Raw genomic sequence first — 13,814 nt, 5'->3', positions numbered from 1 at the left:
AATCATATAACACCGCTAAGCCGTAATGATTTTCTTCGGCACAGCTGTCGGGTGGTGTACTGCACAAACTCCTTTATGCTACTTCCACAGGTAAGATGCATCTGACAAAACACTTTTTACTTAGCTGTTCGCCATGTTGTTGTATGTAGGCGTCTTTATGCCGACGATCCGGTGACTTTTCTATGTCTCAGTCGGTGGCTCCACCGCGGAAAACATTCCTCCGTTACTCGCTAGTTTTTTGACTTTTATGTAGTGGCGAATTTCTGTCCCAAGCTTCGAAAAAATAATTCTTCCACTTCTTAATGTGAGCTGTTCAGATTTATTTCTGACTCGTACATACAAACAAAAGATGTCACGGTCAAAAAACTATTTGCTGCTACAGCGCACACTTCCATTGCCGTCCTGGCTCACTCTAACCTGCTACAACACATGCGCTGTAATGTTTTCTTACCCGACACAAATTAAACACGCAGCATTTATTCTCTAACAACATATCATACAAAATTAAACATGTAACAATAACTGAAACAGTATCAAAAATATTTCTCTATAGATTGGCTCTAACATTCAGTGTCATTAAAAACACTGATAATGTTACTTAGGACAAAAACACATCATAGTTAATTAAGGCTGTTTTAATAAGGTTAAAGTTTTACCCAGTTATGATACAGCAAAACTAATTTTATATTTGGTAAATGTATATATTCTTAAGTAATTTAATAACAACAATTAAATTACTTAAGAATTTGTAAGTAATTTTGTAAAGTTTTGTATTAGGAAAATTTGTAAATGCATTGTTCTTTAGTTTCAGTTTGTGTATATTATGAAAACAATCTTGCCATGCTGTTGCATCACTTATTCAATCAGTCTTGCTTCCTGCAGCCTTTCTGACCTTGTAAATAACATAAACATAGATGAATAACATAAATACATAAATAATGAAGACATGGAACAAATCTGTGTCATGTCATTTATGTTTATTCTTTACAGAACTTTTTAAAACTTCCTTTTGGAAACTCTTTTTTTTCTGTTTCATCAAATCTGTGTTGACATTTTGACAGAATAGTAAAGAATGAGTGTCCAAAGAGCACATTTGCTTGTCATACCTAACAGTTACTGTTTGTTTGTTTTTTCTTAATGTATTTGTTTTCCAAAGTTATTTCTTTTTACATTTTTCCTAGTGGCTTTTAAAAAAAAAAATTGTCACATTTAAACAAAACTAAATGTCAGTGTTCCTGTATTCAGCTCCTTATTTTTACATGTCCACTAAAATCCTTGAGCCAAACATCCAGCCATTTCCATCACCTCTGCAATAACACTAGCTCTTCCATCTTTTAGCACTTACCCTTACTCATCCCCTGACTAGCATCTGTTTATGATAAGATCTGGTTCCACTCACCTCCTTTTGTTCTACTTACCTTCTCTTGCTTTTTTGCTTTTTTTTTTTTTTGTACCTTAATCGACTTTTGTTTTTAAAACTTCTACTTATTGTTGGACTTCTCCTTTTTTGTTTTTGTTCCTGACTGTTCCCAGTCTATGCCTTCTGGCTGACTTCACCCTCTCTGAAAGAACCTTTTCTACCGCATCTTCAATAGCAGGTAAACTATTTGAACTTTTGCTCTAAACGTATTGTTTATATATCTGCCTATTCCTAGCCATTTTGTTGTTTGATTAGAAATTACAATTTATCTTTCAGTTTTTCTTCGTGGTCATGGATGATTTTGTGCGAAACAAACTGACTGAATGGGATCTACAAAAGTGGATGGATAAATTTGAAGGTAAGGTATTACTATGCATCACTGATGAGCACAGATTTTAAACAATATTGATGTGATGCAGTGTTTAACACGTCAGTTTGGCAAGCGAAAGGTCACTGGATTGTTTCCAGCTGGAGATTTGGGTCTGTATCAGGAAGAGCATATTGTCTTTCTTCTATTGGGGCGACCGTGGCTCAGGGGGTTGGGTATGTGCATCTGTAACCGGAAGGTCGCTGGTTCAAAATCCCCGGGCTCTCTGTCCTGGTCATTGTGTCCTTGGGCGTGTGTGAATACGAGAGTGAATGAATAGTGAATAGTGTCCTGGTTGTACATGCCTGGAACACCTCACTCAGAAGGTGCCCAGGAGGCATCCTTGTCAGATGCCTGAACCACCTCAACTGGCTTTCCACAGAGCAGTGGCTCCTGGGTGACTTCTCACCCGATCTCTAGGGGAGAGGCCAGCTGCCCTTTGGAGGAAGCCCATTTCCGCCACTTGTATCTGCGATCTTTCAGTTACTCACAGCTCATGATCATATATGATGATAGGCATGTAGATCGACTGGTTAATTGAGAGCTTTGCTTTTACACTCAGCTCTCTCTTCACCACGATGGAACAGAACAACGTCCACATCAATGCAGCTGCAGCACCAATCTGTCTTTTGATCTCCTGCTCCCTTCTCCCATAACTCATGAACAAGACCCGAGACATATAATGTACTTAATGCTATGTGGACCAAGCTCATGCAACAGTTGTATAAGGATCAAATGGCCCATAACAATGGGTCAGACACCAAATACTCCAGAAACAACACCCACTCTGTGAAATCTATAATCCAGTTTTGAGATCCTTTCCCAAACGCCTTAATGTCCACTCACATCCTTGGCCTCTTGACCTCAAGAAATCACATGGTTGGGGCTTGGTTTCACAATAAGTTCACCTGAAACCTTGGCTGATTGTTACCTACACACGTTTTCACACCTTGGCTCGTGGGATTATGTAGAGGATCAACAGGGAGCTCTTGACCCCGTTGGGGGACACTCCCCTAGGACTTAAATCTGGGACTATCCACCATTTGGCCCTAGAACTGAAGAAGCTTCCCGGATGAGAGGTGAAACGTCTTCAAGCAACTTAAAAAAGTCCAGACACTTTACTTTCTAAGCTCTTTAGACTACAATGACCTGGATGACTGAGAACCTTCACAGACATGTGTAGTAATTTTTAAATGATTTGCACTTCTGCATTACTAAGATTTATTTAATTACAGATGAAGAAATTACAGAGGAAAGCTTTTATGAACTTAATGATGAACTCATTGATAAATTGATTCCAAAAGTTGGACCAGGATTAAAGTTCAAGAAGAGATTCAAGCAGTTAAAGGTAATTTTACTGTATGCAATTTAATATTTCTTATTGTACATTGTAACATTTGGTCTGATAAATCTCAATTTATGCAAATCTGTGTTAAAATTACATTGGTATCTGCAAATAACAGATTAAAACAGAACTATTTACCGGGCCTCTTTTGTTGTTGCTAGGAAAAACAAAGTGCAAATGAGGAAACAGTCAATTTATCTGCTAAAGTAAGTTAGATACAATTTTGCTATAACTGGCTAAGATCAATGATAGCAATTATGTATTTCAGTTATTTTGCACTGATTTTTTGTATTCACTATTAACAGGAGCAAGAAGATGCACCTGAATTAGATCGGGTAAGAATTATATATGTACACACACATTAGGGATGCACCGATACCGGTATCTGGTATCGGCCTCGATACCACATTTTCTAAAGTACTCGTACTCGTTAAAAGTCCCCCGATACCAGGGACCGATACCATGGTCTGAGACCTATCTGTGTTGAGCGGCATGTAAGGGGTTAATCACAGGTGCCGAGTGCCCGCCCCCAGGCCCCGGCTGCAGTTCAGAGCAGGGAGAAGGCGAGGCGAGACATATCAGCCGTGTGGAACTATTTTAAAGTGAATGAAGACAACAAAACAAAGGTGGATTGCAAATTGTTCTCAGCGAAATTGTCCAGAGGCTCAAAAGGTAGCGCATTTAACACAAGTAATTTAATCAAGCACCTAAAATCCCAACACGACAACGAGTACAAAGAGTTTACCCACGCTTATTTACCCATGCTTATTAGCACAGAGGAGCATAGCTGATGCTATAGCAGTGGGACGGAAAATAGTTGGGCATTTTAAACATTCCGCCTTAACCTACTCCCGCCTCGAGGACATTCAGGGACAGCTCAACCAACCAATAAAGAGACTGCAGCAGGACGTACAGACGCGCTGGAACAGCACGTATTACATGCTCCAGTCCCTCATTGAGCAAAAGCGAGTGCTGGGGTGTATGTGTCCGAGCATGAACTCTCTGACTATCTCACCGCTCACCAATGGGCTCTTATGGAGACGACTGTTGCCATCCTCTCCCCCTTTGAGGAACTAACTACAAAAGTGAGCAGCTACGATGCACTAGCCTCTGATGTCATGCCAGCTGTGACTGTGCTAGTGAGACTTCTAAACAGAGAAACAGACGAGGACCACGGCGTCAAGACAATGAAAGCAACCTTACTGGCAGCTGTCAAGAAGTGCTTCAGTGACGTCGAGAACAACCCACTGTACTTCATCGCCACCATATTTGACCCAAGGTAAAGTCTGTGTGCTATAGGTATTCAATGATAAACTACAGTACTAAATGTAAGATTATTTTACAGCTGAAATATTATATATTTGTAACTAAAATACACGAATACATGAATATGTTGCATACAACATGCTTTTCATTTTAAATAAATGTTCTTAATTCCAAACCAGTCCCTTGTTTTGTTTTTTTGGGTTTTTTTGTTAAATTATAGGACTAAAGCTGTTACCTGTAAATTTAAATCGTGTTTTTATTAAGTACTCGGTATCAGTATCGGTATCGGCGAGTACTGAAATGCAAGTACTCATACTCATACTCGTTTTTCAAAAAAGTGGTATCGGTGCATCCCTAATACACACACACACACATATATATAATCTCATGCATTAATATGTACATTGATCCCCAGGTTTTGCCATCCACAAGTGGTAAAGGTAAGATGTATGCCATCTTATTTATTACAAGCAGTATTGAGCAGTATTTTCAAGACAACAGTCACTTGGACAGAATAATATCATTGAAATTAAATATTAAATTTGACTCCTGAGCAAATCCCAGAGAACAAAGTTGTATATTTATCCTTTTCTTTAAATATTTTTCTATCCAATTAGGAAAGAGAAAGTTCGACCTACCGGACGAGTCCAGCAAATTGCAACCACCAGCTAAACGACAACGTAGCTCCCAACCATTGGGTATTTCTCTCTAAACATTGGCCATTAAACAAATCTGCCATTTTTTAATGTATTGGTTTATTGGCGTAAAAGTATGTTATTAAAATTTACTTTTGAAGAGGCAACAACATGAGTGCTACATATACCATAATTAAAGTTACCATATTGTGTGCCTGATACATTACATTCACACAGGCCCTCCCAGGCCCCCATACCTGGGAGGGCCTGAGATGCTCCCAGAGAGGGAAGACCCGACGGGACAAACGTGCATTCCCACTCTCATGCACACATATACACATACTCTGCACTCACCCAATATGGAGACAAACAGAAAAGGACACTGTACACACACCCACACTCCCCAAACATACTCTATACCCCAGGTCCAGGTACCCTGGCCCCCGAACTGGAGTTACTCTTGCTGAGACTGGCAGGAGCTGAACCACTAACCCTGAAGTGGTAGCTTAGTGAGCTGTGATTGGCAGGGCTGGGTTTACTCATATTTCTCCTCTTCCAGCCTATGGGCTGGTTAATGGGTCCTAAATGTCATTTGTATGAATGTAGATTAATGACAGTTGAAAGCTTCAGGCCGGAGATCCTTTCGGTATCTTTGCTATTCTCAGGATTGCGCTCTAACACATAGAGCTCACATGGTGTTTCTGGGATCTGTTGTAGTCACCCTCCCAGTTTGGGCATTACTGCCCTGAGTGCTCTGATTACCATGGTGGGGACCACTCTGCTTTCACCCTTCACATCTTATAAAGTTCTTCTCTCAGCCCTTGGAATTTCTCAAGCTTCTCGTTTTACTTCTTCCTAATGACATCATATCTTGATATAGTTACATCTATCACTACAGCCAGTCTTTTTGCTCCATCTCCAGGCTTGGTGGGGCTGCTGTTCTTATATTCCTCCAGTGCTACTTAGCGTACACCTTGTATGGTTTACTGAAGAAGGACATCTGGCTTGTCCTCCTGGCCTCTATCTTTCTGGTGTACCTCTTCAGGTGGCTAGTGAAGGCTATGAGTCTTTGCTTCAGGCATGGGTAGCCTGCTGTACTTCTTAAGCATCCCTTTCTTCATCACACCTTTCTGGAGCTCTTATAATTGGCTAACTTCCATCCTTGCTGCCTTGATCTTGGCCTCTAGTCTCCTTTTTCATGGAGGATACTGCTTCTTGTGGCCTTTTTTTTTATCTTGTATCCAAGCATCCCAAAGATCACTGCTTCTGTGGTGTAGATCAACTGGTTGGTTTCAGTGATGGTCATAGTAAAGATTATCCATAATGCTGCATTCAGTTCTTCTAGTAGACTGTCAGAGGATACATCTCATACTCTTGGTAATCAACCATGGAGGATCCAGGTTTCCAGCGTAGCCACAATATTTTCTTTAAGCTCAGCTGCTCTCGTACTCAATCCCTTCAATACACCAGTTGTTCTTGGAGTTCTGTGAGATCTGGTGATCATAAAATCCCCTCTGACCTGACGTGACCTGTCCCACCGTTGCCATAGCATTTGCGTTATACAGCATCAGTCTTGAGTTGTGTTAGCAGTTACTTCTCTTGGATGCTGGAACAATGAGATACTTGTTGTTTTACAATTAGTCTAGATGTTAGTCTAAACAGGTTTAATCAGATTGGTAAAGCTGTTGTTTGGTCAGCATATCTTAGTTGCACTGCAATGTAGCATGTGACAATTAAAAGCCACAGTTTAAAGATTAGGTGTGGCATATCGTCAAAGTAGCCATTCATTTTACCGTAATCCTTGAATCTCTCCCAAATTATGTCCTTTCATCTATTTTCTTACCATGGTAATTTCACCTTTCTCCATTCCTTTTTCACTCTTTTGGGAACTGCTGTCCCTCATGTACTTCTCTATGGTGGATGCTAGCAACATCAGCCTCCTGTGAGTGTGAGGGCTTGTTACTTGTTGGTGTCGGTGTCAGTTACCTTGACATATTTTGTTTCATTTATTGTAAGTGGATTTTTTTTCTCTTTCTCTCTTAGCTTTTCAGATTCATCTTTTCACCACTTCTTCCAGATCTGACAGTAGCTGAACCAAAAAGTGGGGGGTTTTCAATGAGTCCATGAAGCAAGACTGATCGAATGTGAGAATTAGAGAGATTACTTTGTGTAAGGTTACTGAGACAACTGGGGTGGATGATATTCTCCTTTATTTTTCTCAGGGATCTGTATGTGGTGCGGCTGTTTTGGTTGATATGCTTCTACAATGTCACATGGAGGTGGGACAGTGCAGTTAGACTGACAGACCAAGGTGGTGGACTACCGCCGAAAAGTCTTTGCCAGTGTAGTGCTAGGCACAGTCCAGCTATGAAATAAACCTTTTGACTCAGGAATAAAAATACAGCCATCGTAATCATCACAAAACACTGTACCAGCACTGTATGCTGCCAAAGATATTCTAGGTTGCATGGGAGTTTTCCAAACCAATCTATATGTGTCTTTTGGGATTCACCAGGGTATTTGATCCTGTGAGAAAAGTCTTTTGCGTCAAATTCAGATTTGGACTCGGATTAACAGTAGAAGATGGATGGATCCATAGGTTTATAGCTCTTGCTAAATAGTTGTTTACTTCTTTGCTTACAGAAGCAATCGTTCTGTCTGATGTAAAAAACATAATGAAATTCGTCCATGCCAGACTACACGAAAAAGACAAGCTCAGTGCTTTCCTGAAGTGAGTATTACGTTTGTTGTGTCTGTATAGCCATGTTAGAAAGCCATGTTTGTTTGTTTGCCAGCAAGTGATTCTAGAATCATAAATAATCATAGTAACATGGACATTCATTCCTTATTTAATTTGTAAGACTCAAGACCTTTTTACTATTACTTACTTTATTAGTTAGTTTAAAGTTGTATTGCTGACAGACAGGTTATAACAGAAAATGAATTCTTCCAATGCTTTTAGTGTGGATCACAATTAGTCTCACTTGGATTCGATTTAAGTCTGCCAGACTTTTATTCTGTATAGTACAGCTACTTTTATTTGCTGTTTATGGTATCCATAAATTTGAGGTAAAAATTTAACTCTTCAGCTACTAAATTTCTATATTTTTTTTTTCTGAGATAGCATCTAAAAGATTGAGTTCTTAGCAAAAACAAAAGCTATAGAAACGTGAAAAGCATTGTGATGATTATTTGTGTAGTCAGTTGGATCAGTTAACCCATATTTACAATCTTATTTAACAGGAAAAAAATTAGTGATTTGGAGACAGACAAGAGGGAGCTGGTTGGTGTATTTGGTAAAACTGGGGCTGGAAAGAGTTCTCTGATAAATGCCATCATTGAAGAGAAGAACCTTTTGCCTTCTGGAAGTGTCAGTGCATGCACCTCAGTCATGATCAAAGTGGAGGCTAACATGCAAGGCTCTAACTATGAGGCAGACATTGAGTTCATCACACCAGAGGTAAAATTAGTTTTAGCTGCAGAAATATAATTTCTTAGTATTCTGGGTTTAGGCCCTTTTAATAAAACTGAGAAGCATTTTTGTTTTTTAGGAGTGGAAAGATGAGTTGTGGTCATCTCATCAGTTTCTTGGGGATAATGAAGACTGTGAAATGGATGTTGATAATGACTATCATGACATCAGTGAAAAGTTTTCAGCGCTCTATGGAGAAGAATGGAAAGGAAAGTCCTCTGAAGATCTCATGGATGGAAAATATTTCAGAGAAATTCCAGAATTTCTCCAAGGCAGGAGGAAGATTTTGTCATGTGAATCAGTAAGACATCACCGCTCTATTACTTACTGACGCATTCTTGCAGGGGTGATGTATTCAGGATGGTATAATTTACATACAGCTTTGGTTTCAGTAATCCTCAACTGTGCAACTTAACTAGTGTGCCCAATATACATCACATGTATGAGACCATTGTCCACTAACTAAAAATCTGTTGTATTTTGTTATATTATCTGTCATTAGTTCATAGTTTCTTTTTAGCCCTGCAATGGACAGGCAACCCTGTCCAGGGTGTACCCCAATTTGCCATATGGCAACTGGAATAGGTCTGTGCCCCCTTGTGACCCTAGATTGAATAAGTCGAAGAGAATGAATGGATGGATCTATCAACTTTTTCTATTTGAAAAGTTGGTTCAAAATTCAAGTACAGCTGAAGTATGTGTGTTTTTTGAGTCATTTTAATAAAAGTTGTCACATTTCAGGATTTTACTGCTGTTAAGATAAGATAAGATAAGATAACTCTTTATTGTCATTGCACAGTCATACATAGTACAGTAGTACAATGAAATTGGAAAAACTGTCCTACGTCGGCACTACATATAACACAACACGACACGATATGACACATCACAACGTAACAAACAACACAACACAGTATATTAACTTAGTATAAAAAAGAAGAATAAGTGTATGTGTATTGCACACTGTTAAATGTCACAACAGGTCAAATTTGATCTGACCAGTATCTAAGGGTTAAATTACACCAAAACAGTCCTACTCTGAACAAATGCAAATCTGTACTTGCAATGTGCATTGTTTAAGTTGAATTTAACTTTAGAGAAGAGGACAAGGTGCAAGAACCCAGACTTTAATAGTCTGATTCTGGGTTATGACTTTAAAATGTGCAACACAGTGAATGTGTGAAATAAATTAGGCCCACAATCCCATTTGTGCTCCCAATGTGATGCACTGATCTGGTATTAAAACCAGAGATTCTTACAAGGCTACTGTTTGGGGTCTTCCTAACATCAAAGCTGGTTGGGTTTGTAAGGAGTTCACATTTGCTTTAAAAACAGGAACAACATGCAAGTAAGTAAATATCTTAAAAATAAATGAAATATTTATTTTTCTTCTGTGTGCACTGTTTTTTAAAAAAATGTGCTTTTCTGTCATATTTTCTGCTGCTCTAATGGTTTAACTTGTAAAACACTTGTAGTGCTTAGAGTAATGATGTCTTACTTTTTTAAAATTATTGCAGGCTAAAGAACTCTCTGCAAGATGTGTCAAATACACAAGAAGTGACTCTAAACAGGGAAATGATAAAGATGTAAAGAAGTGGTACTGGCCTCTAGTGAAATGTGTGACTGTCAGGGTGCCAAACAATGATTTTCTCCAGCATGTCACACTTGTGGACCTTCCTGGAAATGGTGACCGTAACAAGAGTCGAGATAAAATGTGGAAACAAGTAATTTATTCACATATTCACTACTGTCTATTTTTAAATATGAAGTTTTGATAATAAGTTACTTACAGTTGAATTATAATATTCTTTCAGATTGTTGAAAATTGTTCTACTGTGTGGATTGTAACTGAGATTAATAGAGTAATCGCAGAAAAAGAAGCCTGGGAGATCCTGGAAAGTGCCAGCAGCTATATTGGAAATGGTGGCGAGTGTCGACAAATCCTATTTATCTGCACTAAGTCAGATCACATTGAAGATTCAGATGACCAGTAAGTATGACACAAAATGTGTATAGCTGTACACCCAATTCTGGAAAAGCTTTAGGTGTCAGACAGATGCGTCACAACAGGCTCTAGAATACTTCGGTATACCATAGAAGTTCAAGGTCAACTTAATAACTTCAAGCTACCAGTGACCAGTTCCAGTGGCTGTAAAATGAGCCCCAGTTTGCAATCCTCATGGTGCCACCTTCTTTCCAGAGAAGTGAGGTTTTCCCCTTATAACTCTTCAAACAAGCCATACTTGTTTAGTCTTTGTTCTAACCATATCATTGTGAACTTTGACATTTAGAATGCTAACTGAAGCCTGTAGAGCTTGACATGTAGCTCTTGATTGTTTTTTGTATTTCCCTGAATTTCACTGAGAATTTCAGTCTGACCTTCAGGTGAATTTTCTTAGATGGCCACTTATAGGATTGTCTCAACAACAACGTCTGCTTTTAAAGCGGTGCTCACTCGTTAATTAATTAATCAAGTACATTTTATCAGCAGTACCTAGCTGTTACGTACCCAGTAAGGGTGCACTTATTGCTTACTTAGAAAGGGTCTAGTTAGAGACTCCCCCTTACTGTCCAACTATATGTGCAAATATCTTTTCTTCTAGTTCAGCAGCTCAACGCCGGGACCTTATAGTTAAAAGAAACATGCAAGTCAAAGATGAAGTGAGGAAAGAATTCAGCAGGCTACACAAAATTAAGGTGAGCAAGCTGAAGAAAACTAACACAACAACTCTTTTTAATGTTAAGATTGTGTTCAAATGAAATCCATTTTCCCCAGAAACACTTCACTGTTGACCATTTCAAGGTCTTCACAGTGAGCTCCAAAGAGTTTCTAAAAAAGAAACGCTTAAATGCAGATGAAACTGGTAGGTAAAGTCTCCTTAAATGACAATATTATAGCTAAGAATTTTTTTTTTTTTTTTGCATTTTTTAACTGAAGCAAGAGTGAACGATTGGATTTAAATCAAAGTATGCACAGTCATGTAAAATTTCAGCATTCAAATTCCTTTTAACAGAAATACCCAAACTTCAGCAATTTTTGCAAGATCTCAATGACTGTCACTCAGAGACATTCAACTATGTGTCTGGAGCTTATGGGATTCTGTCTTTGATTCAAGGGGCCAACTGCAGAGGAGTGGTAAGTGGTAATAAATACTCAGATTTGTGATTAATATGTTTTTAAAGCTGTGTTTATTGAAAGTAAGTTTAGTAAAGTGTGTTCAGTTTCACTGGAAAATGACAAGGTGCACATGAAATGTGAATCTTAAAGACTTTTAGGAAAGCGCAACAGCAAAGTAAAAATACAACATTTTATAAAGCAGAATAAAACACAATTTTCAACTGCTTGAGAAAATAAAAGAAATTTACTCAGAAGGGAATTTTTAATCAAAGAATATTGGTATGATGTATGTTTTTAAACAGTTTCATTAAATCCTGAAAGCATGTTGTAAGTGAGGAGAGGGCCAGTAGAACAGTTCTTGCTATTGTGTTAGATGTTCTTACATTCTTAGACATGAATAAGAAAGTGCCAGGATAGCACTTCTCTAAGATAAGTTGCAGGTTGTGAATAATCCAATATTGGAAGTTGCATTGAGCGAGTAGTTGATGAATTAGTAATTTTGAATCTCAAAGTTCTGTCCAAACAAACCAAAAAATATTGCCCATACCTATTCCTTAATCTGAAATGCTGCTTTTTTTTTCTTTTTCTTTTTTTCGCTTGTATTTTTACTTTTGACTCGTTTGTGAAGCTCTTTTTAAAATTGATATAGTTTGATAAAAATTGTAACATGTTCTTTTTTTTTTTATTTATTTTAGGCTAGTAAAAAACATGTGTGTGGAGAACTTGAGAGAACAATGAGCCAACAACTTACGCAAGTCGCAAAAGCAATGGCAGAGGCCTATAGGACTTTTGAGAGATGCCTTAGCAAGGGAGTTGAAAGCTCCATCTGTTCATATGGACAAAAACTGAAGACCTTCTTGTATTATGTATGTATAAGCTAGTTCCATCAACACAAGGAACTTTGCATTTTATATGATTATGTGTTAAAATGTTCTCTACTTTGTTTCAGAGAAAGAAGGGTAGTGCTTTTCACTGGACACTAAAGCGTGTTGTTCAGAGTGGTGGCATCTACAAACAAAAAAAAGGGAAGCAAATAAACATTAACATGATGTTAGCTTCATACTTGATGGACAGCATTGATGAAGATTTCAGAAAGACCTTCCCGTAAGGATACACATTATATACCACACCTTTTAACAAATAAAAACATGAAATGGATATGTAAAAGTCAGTTTTAAAATAAAAAATTCTACTTCTGTCTGTTAAAAGCATCCTGTTTAAATGTTTCAGAAATGAAGTTAAATGCAGCGCATTTAATGGTGTAATTGAAACATTTTCACTTAACACCGATTTTTTGAATAAATACCACAAAGATGTTGAACTGCAGCTGAGATTTCTCAAGACAGAGGTAAAAGATTAAACTTCCCAATATTAGTGAAAACAGAAAAATAATGATTCATATATATATATATATATATATATATATATATATATATATATATTTTTTTTTTTTTTTTTTTTTTTTTTTTTTCTAAGGAGGAAAAAATCAAGGCAAAACTCAATAAAATCATCCGGACGCAGAAGAAAGATGTCTACAACAGTGTGACACAGAAAATTAAAGAAATTATGGAAGAAAGCTACATCAGTAATAAAGAGATTTATAAGTTGCCGCTACGATACATTTCTTTTTATCATGATTCTGCATCAAAAGTCTGACAGATGTTTTATGTCTTACTCTAGAGGCCGCAGCATTCAGAGGACCAGGCACACTGAACAACATGAGGGAGACTATTGAGAGACATGTGCACTCAAATAAGAACATGTTTGAGCGGGCAAAAAATACCATGTTGGAGAAGCTGAATGCCTTGATGGTTTGTTATATTTTATATTTAAACATATTTATATTTGAACACAATTTAAACCATACTGTTGCACATCAATTTTCCTTTGTCCAATATTTACACAATGCCTTTTTCTGTTTGAGTGGATATTATAAGAAAAGTGTTTCCTTGAGTACTTTCCTCAGTCCTAGCAACCTCCAACGCATCTTAAGTTGTGTTTTTTAAATGTATTTCTCACTGGTTCTTTGATAAGTGATTAAAAGTTTGGTACTATCTTAGCAATACATCCTAGAGACGCTGCAGAAAACGATGATGGAATCAATTGAACTCTCACTTAAGACTGATAACTGCTCACTTCCAGGTAAACATTTCTAAAGACAATAAATACAACTTCAACTTCACCAAAACCT

At 37.7% G+C, this 13,814-nt stretch overlaps 1 protein-coding gene across 4 annotated transcripts in view; it reads left to right on the top strand.

The window, feature by feature from the left end:
• The window catches only part of LOC146576146 (nuclear GTPase SLIP-GC-like), a 28,688-nt gene that overhangs the window by 11,442 nt on the left and 3,432 nt on the right, over positions 1-13,814 (top strand). The window contains exons 3-23 of one of the 4 annotated variants that reach the window (XM_085271208.1): positions 1,534-1,598; positions 1,697-1,778; positions 3,023-3,135; positions 3,294-3,338; positions 3,438-3,467; positions 4,814-4,838; positions 5,016-5,096; positions 7,677-7,764; positions 8,277-8,493; positions 8,585-8,806; positions 10,023-10,229; positions 10,320-10,495; positions 11,109-11,202; positions 11,282-11,369; positions 11,520-11,641; positions 12,319-12,489; positions 12,573-12,727; positions 12,854-12,971; positions 13,100-13,208; positions 13,304-13,434; positions 13,684-13,765. In XM_085271208.1, the coding sequence (XP_085127334.1) occupies positions 1,712-1,778; positions 3,023-3,135; positions 3,294-3,338; positions 3,438-3,467; positions 4,814-4,838; positions 5,016-5,096; positions 7,677-7,764; positions 8,277-8,493; positions 8,585-8,806; positions 10,023-10,229; positions 10,320-10,495; positions 11,109-11,202; positions 11,282-11,369; positions 11,520-11,641; positions 12,319-12,489; positions 12,573-12,727; positions 12,854-12,971; positions 13,100-13,208; positions 13,304-13,434; positions 13,684-13,765 (2,341 nt within the window). In that variant the 5' untranslated portion in view covers positions 1,534-1,598; positions 1,697-1,711. Of the gene's footprint in view, positions 1-1,533; positions 1,599-1,675; positions 1,779-3,022; positions 3,136-3,293; positions 3,339-3,437; positions 3,468-4,813; positions 4,839-5,015; positions 5,097-7,278; positions 7,313-7,676; positions 7,765-8,276; positions 8,494-8,584; positions 8,807-10,022; positions 10,230-10,319; positions 10,496-11,108; positions 11,203-11,281; positions 11,370-11,519; positions 11,642-12,318; positions 12,490-12,572; positions 12,728-12,853; positions 12,972-13,099; positions 13,209-13,303; positions 13,435-13,683; positions 13,766-13,814 lie in introns of those variants that run through there. The other 3 variants (XM_085271209.1, XM_085271211.1, XM_085271210.1) reach the window with 3 other exon arrangements.

The sequence above is a fragment of the Mchenga conophoros genome, linkage group LG4 (genome assembly GCF_057382185.1).
Source record: "Mchenga conophoros isolate Kocher_MC1m ecotype Shallow Benthic linkage group LG4, M_conophoros_male_GT1.1, whole genome shotgun sequence".
Taxonomy (NCBI): domain Eukaryota; kingdom Metazoa; phylum Chordata; class Actinopteri; order Cichliformes; family Cichlidae; genus Mchenga; species Mchenga conophoros.
Note: the sequence above shows the minus strand (reverse complement) of the source record. Positions and strands in the feature narration are given on the sequence as shown.